The following is a 6,000-nucleotide window of genomic DNA, read 5'->3' as shown; positions in this document are numbered from 1 at the left end:
CGCACGGCGCGCGGGGCGGGGCGACGCGCGGGGCGGAGCCTGTTGGGGGCGGGGCGGCGCGCGGGGCGGGGGGCGGAACATGTCTCCCGCCGCAGGAAGATGAGGCAGCGGCGGCGGCCGCGGGCGTAGCGGGCCGGACCGAGCCCAGCGACGCGGGCGGCGGGCAGCGCGAGCTCCGCACACGCCGCCTCCGCCAGCGCCCCGGCCGCGCACGGGCCCCGCGGGGCGGGCCGCGGGGGGAAGGCCGGGCCACGCGCCGCCGCCGCCGCCGCCCACGCGCGACCCTCGGGGGCCCGGCGCGACGCCCCTTTGTCCGGGGGGGGCCGTTCATGCCGCCGCCCCCCGCGCGCTGCGGGCCCGGCCGCGCCGAGCAGGTGAGCACGCCGGACGCCGGCGCCCGCGGCTTTGTGCGAGGTCGGCCCGCCCCCTCCCCCGCGGCCGCGGGCCGGGACCTCGGGGCGGGGGCGCCGTCCGGGGGGCGCCCCGCCGCGGCCCGGGCGTCATTGTTCTCCAACTTTCCGCGCCCCCCGCCCGCCGGGCCGCACTTGGCGAAACTTTGCGGCGCGGCGGGCGGGCGGGCGGGGCGCGGGCGGGGGCCCCTCCGCGGGCGCCGAGTTCGGAGGGGGCGGGGAGCGTCCTTTTGTCTGGCGGGGAAGGTGCGGCGGCGCGGCCGCGGGCGCAGGTGGGGGCCGGCCGGCGGGGGCCGGGGCGCGAACATCTGCTGCGCGTTAGCGCGGCCCCGGGCGGCGGCGGCGGCCGGCCGGCTTCAAAGGCTCCCGGGCCGCCGCCTGCCCCGGCCGCGGCGGGCGGGGGTGCGGGGGGGTCCGGGGCGGCCGCTCGCAGCGCCGCCCCCTACTCCCGCGGCGGGCGCCCCCTCCCCCGCCCCGGGCCGCCCCGGCGTCGGGCTCGGCCGCCCCGCCAGAAAGTGCGGTTCTGGGCCCCTCGAAGTCAGCCTCGCTCGCCCGCCGGGGGAGGGGCGCCGGCCGCGGCCCCCACCCCCCGGCCCGGGCTGGCCGCGCGAGCGGGGGCTCCTCGGGCCTGGCCCTGGGTCGCCCCGCGCCCCGCAGCCCCCGCGTGGGAGGGGGCCGCCGCCGCCGCGGAGCCCGGGCCGGCGGGAGGTGCGCGCTCGGCTGCGCTCCGCCTCCCCGGGGGAAGGGGCGGCAGGTGAGCCTCGCCTCCACCCGCGCTCGGGAACGGAGGCGCCTGCGGCCGGGTCGGGGAAGCCCTGCTTCGGGGACACCCCAGCCCGCCCCGGAGCGGCGCGCGAGGGATGTTTTCAAAGTTGCTCGAAAATAATTCCCGGATACATCGTGACAATAAAGCGAGCCGGGGGCGGTTTTCTGCGATCCGCGCTGGGTGGTTTTCTCTGCGGGGGGAGGGGAGGGGTGGCGCGGAGCTTAGAGGGCAGGGCCCTGCGCCGGCCGCCTCCCTTCCCTTCGGACTCGGGAAGACCGTTGAGCCTTTTTCACTGAAGCTTGTTTTTAGCTTTGAATTTTGGGGCGACCTGGCTTTCAACAGCCTGGGACAGCTGTTGGGGGGCGGGGGTCACGACATTTCCCGTGCGGTGGGGCCTGGGCTGCCGTCCCTCCTCCGTGGCGGTGGCACGCCTGGGGGGGCTGCTGTTGGGAAGGAGAGGTGGGGGGAGAAGGGACCACTCCCACTCTGCATCCCGTTTGAAACGTGCAATCTGACTCCTTGGGGGTCTGGAAGGGCTTTAGGGAATGTGTATTTGCGGACCCCCCCCCCCCCCCCCCGTGTTCAAACTCCCTGAGGGCTCTGGGTGAGGTCTCCAGGGGCCCAAAGCAGGGAGTCCTGGCAGCTCTGCCCCCACCTGCAGGGTCAGGAAGGGGCTCCTTCTGGGAAGACCCAAGCCCTCAGGGCCGGTAGAAGGGCTCTCATCTGTCCGCCGTCAGCCACCATCACTCAGACCTCTTCTTTGCTCTCTGTCTCCCGGTGTGCCCGTCCCCTTCTCTGCAGGGCCGTCTCTAGGCCTGAGGTGCCTCCTCTGAGCTCCAGAGGATGAACCAGCCACAAAGGATGGCGCCCGTGGGCACAGACAAGGAACTCAGTGACCTCCTGGACTTCAGCATGGTAAGCCGGGGCCCCACCTGGGTGCCAGCCTGCATCCCCAGGCTTCCTGGGGCAGAAGCATCTGCCAGAAATACCCCAACAGCCCAGAGCCAGACCTCAGACTTGGTTGGCTAGAAGGGTCCTGGTGGGTAGGGGCTGGAGGATTTGGGGTGCAGTGGGGCACGTGGGCTGTGGGCCAGCAGTGGCCTTGGCCTCCTGATCTGGAAAGTGGATGTGAGCAGGGTTACGCGTTGGCGTGGGGGTAAGGAGGAAGGAGAAAAAACCCACCCAGAGCTGAGGTGATCAGTGTGGGTGGGGCAGAGAGCGTGGCCAGCGAGGGTCCCCTCCTCAGTGACTCAGCCACACGGCGGCTGGCGTGACGGGTGGTCAGGAGCCAGGGGGCCCAGGCAGGAGGCCGTGGCAGGTCTCGGGAGTGTGGGCGTCTCCAGGCGGGTGGGAGCTGCCACTGTCCCTCCCGTGGCTCCAGGGGCCTCGCAGCGCGTGGCTCCCGTCTGGCTGGACAGAGCTCTTGGGACAGGGCTCTCAGGCAGCTCAGCCGGGCCGGGGGGGTGGAAGCAGCAGCCTCAGTGTGCTCATCTGTACAGTGGGTCATCTGCCACCAGCGTGCGGTGGTCCATGTGCCCTCGGGGTGCCTGCAGCCTGCTACAAACACTTCCCCAAGTCCCGCTCTGGCTCCTCCGCCAAGAAGTGCTCTTGGGATCCGAAACGTTTGGGGGGAGGGTGCTTTCAGTCTGAAGTTCACCCCCCACCAGGAGGCGGCTCAGGCCACCGAGGCCTGTCGAAAACAAAAGTCCCCAAACCGAAACAATACCAGCCGTCCTGTGGAAAAAAACAGCCCCCCGGACAGCGGGCTCCGGCTCCGGAAGGGCCACACTGGTATTTCTGAGCCATTTTTAAGCTCCGTTTTATTTTTGCTTCCCCGGCTGAGTAACCCAGAGTGCGGCTCACTTGTTTTCTTGTTAAACGGACAGGTCATGGGCTACTGAGCTGGAACAGATTGGGGCCTTGGGGGGGGGTGGCACCGGGTAGGGCCGGGCTGGGCCCCTTCCCTTCTTTTTGCCAAGAGCTTTGAACCCTCGTTCCCCTGCGCCGCCTTTCTGGTGCGTCCGAACGTCTCCTCTGCCCCAACTGCAAACCCACTTCGCAGATGAGGAAATAGAGGCCGAGGGGTAAGGTGCCCTGTGTCTTCTCTCAGGGCGCACCCAGAGCTGCATTTCCATTCCCTGTTCTGGTCACGAGGAGAGAGGCCTGGTCCGGTCCCGGGGTGCCGAGAGCTTGGCCGCCCCGAGGGGAGAGGCCTGGTCCGGTCCCGGGGTGCCGAGAGCTTGGCCGCCCCGAGGGGAGAGGCCTGGTCCGGTCCCGGGGTGCCGAGAGCTTGGCCGCCCCTGCGGTCCTTCCTTAGCGGCTCCCTCGCACCTGCCCCGGAGAAACCCGGTGCATTTGTTTTCTCATCAGCTTGGCGTGAGGCTGAGGAGGGCTAGGAGGGGTAGCGCTCGCTGGGTCCGGTTCCTGTGCAGGAGACGACGCTGTCGGGACAGCGCAAGGGAACAGCTCGGCCGCGGTGCTACGGGCTGCCGGGCCCTGAACTCTCCGAGGGGGGAGAGGAGGCTCGTTGGGGCGCGGAGGGCACCTGCAGGACTGGCTTTCAGTGTGCCATGTGGTCAGGGCCCTGGGTCTCTCTCGGAGAAGAGAAGGCGGATGTTGCAGGGTACGAGCGGGCGTGTGGGGACTGACAGGGCCCAGTGCCCCTGGTGGCCAATGCCAGGTCAGCACAGCCCCTGGTACCCTAGGGCACAAAACAAAGACTTGGAATGCGGCCCTCCCACGCCCAGGGGCTTGGCTCCCGACCCCCAGGCCTGGGGTCCAGTGGCTTCTGCTTGCTCGGCCAGCCCCTCCCTCGGTGCAGGCCTCTGCTGCCCCCGTGGGCCAGGACCCCACGGGGGAGAGTAGGGCCCTGGGGAGGCTGGGCCAGTTGAGCGAGCACAGCCACGCCCCAAGCAGGGGTGCAGACCCAGTGAGAACCTGCCTCCCGCCGGGCTCCCCGCCTCCCATGAGCCCCTGCTGCCTGGCCTGCCGCGGCCGGGTGAGCACGTGGCCTGTAGGACGGGGCGTGGGGACATGGTTCCCCGTCCTGGGACTGTCCCAGGGCTGGTGACGCTGGGTCCGTGTCCTCAGTTGGGTGGTGGTGGGGGCTGGGGGTGTGAGCAGCTCCTCAGGGAGCCCCCGGCCCCGATCGTAGCCACCCTAGCTGGAATCTAAGCCTGGACTCTGGGGGTAGGGCCCGGGTGTATTTTGTCTTGTGTGACAAAAGGGTTCGTTAGTGTTGGGTTTTCTTGGCTAATGCCGCGAAGCTGTTTAATCCTGAGGGGCTTAACACAGTGCGTTTGGGTAAACTGAGGGGGCGGGGCTGGTCCACACAGCACTCAGGATTAGGACGGCCTCCCGGTCACCTGTGGGGGTGGCACCGCCTTTCCCAGGTGCCTCCAGCTTCCTGGGGTTCCAGGCCGCCATTTCTCCTGAGGGGCAGGTGTGATGCGGGTGTCCAGGCAGCCGGGGAATACAGGACGTGGCACGTGGGGCCGCTTGACCCCGGTCAGCCTCCTCACATCCCAGCCGCTGGGCGGCCTGGCCTCGCCACAGCTGCCACTCAGGGTCCGGGGCGCGGGACGGGGGTTCTGGCCCCGCGAGGGGCTTGTGCACAGTCCCCCTGTTGCCGGCCCCCGGAGCAGGGCTCTAGTTTTTTAAAGCTGGAACTTAAGGAAGATGTCATTTGGCTTCTGAGCTCAGGTAGAAGGTTTCCAGGGCTGACAGCGGCTACTCGGCTGCGAACAGCAGAGTTGGTTCTTGTGTTCCACTTAAGTAAGTTCTGCACCCGGTGTGCGGCTCACACTCGTGTCCCCAAGATCAAGAGCCGCCAGTTCAGCAACGCTGCCGGCAGCGGGCTGGGCTCCCTTGCGTGCCGTGTGGCCCCTTCTCTGCTTTTCCTGCCTGGGGTCTCCCATGAGACGGGCCCCTAGGCAGAGCTGTGTCCTGACCCCACACTCCTCTCTCTCTCCCTACAGATGTTCCCCCTGCCAGCGGCCCACGGCAAGGGCCGGCCCACCTCCCTGGCCGGCGCCCAGTTTGGAGGCTCAGGTAGGACCCTGTGGCTCAGGGCAGCAGGTGGCTGGTCAGGTAGCAGGGCGGGGGGAGGGAGTCGCAAAGCGGAGGTGGTTGGGGACCGTCTACAAGGAGGTGCTGTTTGAGCAGAGCCATGTGAGGGGTTCAGGGCGAGGGGCACAGCCTGTGCGAGGGCCTGGAGCAGAGCGGGTGCGGGCGAGTCGGAGGAGCAGCGGAGGGACTGCGGGTAGGGAGGGCAGGGGGTGCGAGGAAGGTCCTGCAGGGCCTTGGGGTCTTGGCTTTTACCCCGGGGGTGTGGGAGCCCCCCTCCGTGACTCTGGGATTTGGGACAGAAGGGTTTGTCTGGGAGTTGTTTAGAAGTCCCCAGGGTATCTCGTGTGTTCTGGCTGGGGGAGGAGGGGTTTTCAGGGGTGGGTTGTGTTCAGACACCCCCACAAGGGGAGGGACGTTGTGTCGTGTCCGCTCTCCTCTGCATGCCGGCCCCCCTGTGCCTGAGGAAGTGGCTGCAGGCGGACCGAGTCGTCTCTGAGCTGTGGAAATCCCCACAGGCCGTCCTGCTGCGTCCCCCAGAAATACCTCCCAGGAGCTGGGGTGCTACCCTTTGTCTGGCTTGGGCAGAGGGTCAGGCCCGGGGTCTCCTTGGAGGAGATGGCGCAGGCGTTCCCTGGTCTCCCCCGAGCGTCTGCCCCGGTGATCTTCCCTCCTCCAGTGCCCACTTGGGGCCGGCAGCCCGAGTCAAAGCCACAGCTCCTGGGGGAGGTGCCGTTCGCGGCCCTGCCCTGGCCACTT

The 6,000-nt window shown here is 69.1% G+C and overlaps 1 protein-coding gene across 19 annotated transcripts in view; it reads left to right on the top strand.

Moving 5' to 3' along the window:
- The first annotated feature begins 275 nt into the window (after window positions 1-275).
- TCF3 (transcription factor 3) overlaps window positions 276-6,000 on the top strand; it is a 30,652-nt gene continuing 24,927 nt past the window's right edge. For 17 of the 19 annotated variants that reach the window (XM_059159275.1, XM_059159277.1, XM_059159283.1 and 14 more), the window contains exons 1-3: window positions 276-374; window positions 1,978-2,091; window positions 5,154-5,226. In XM_059159275.1, the coding sequence (XP_059015258.1) occupies window positions 2,020-2,091; window positions 5,154-5,226 (145 nt within the window). In that variant the 5' untranslated portion in view covers window positions 276-374; window positions 1,978-2,019. Of the gene's footprint in view, window positions 375-1,145; window positions 1,165-1,219; window positions 2,092-5,153; window positions 5,227-6,000 lie in introns of those variants that run through there. The other 2 variants (XM_059159273.1, XM_059159272.1) reach the window with 2 other exon arrangements.

This window comes from Mustela lutreola, chromosome 2 (genome assembly GCF_030435805.1).
Source record: "Mustela lutreola isolate mMusLut2 chromosome 2, mMusLut2.pri, whole genome shotgun sequence".
In the NCBI taxonomy this organism is placed as follows: Eukaryota; Metazoa; Chordata; class Mammalia; order Carnivora; family Mustelidae; genus Mustela; species Mustela lutreola.
The sequence above is the reverse complement of the archived record's forward strand: the minus strand, read 5'-3'. Positions and strand labels throughout refer to the sequence as shown.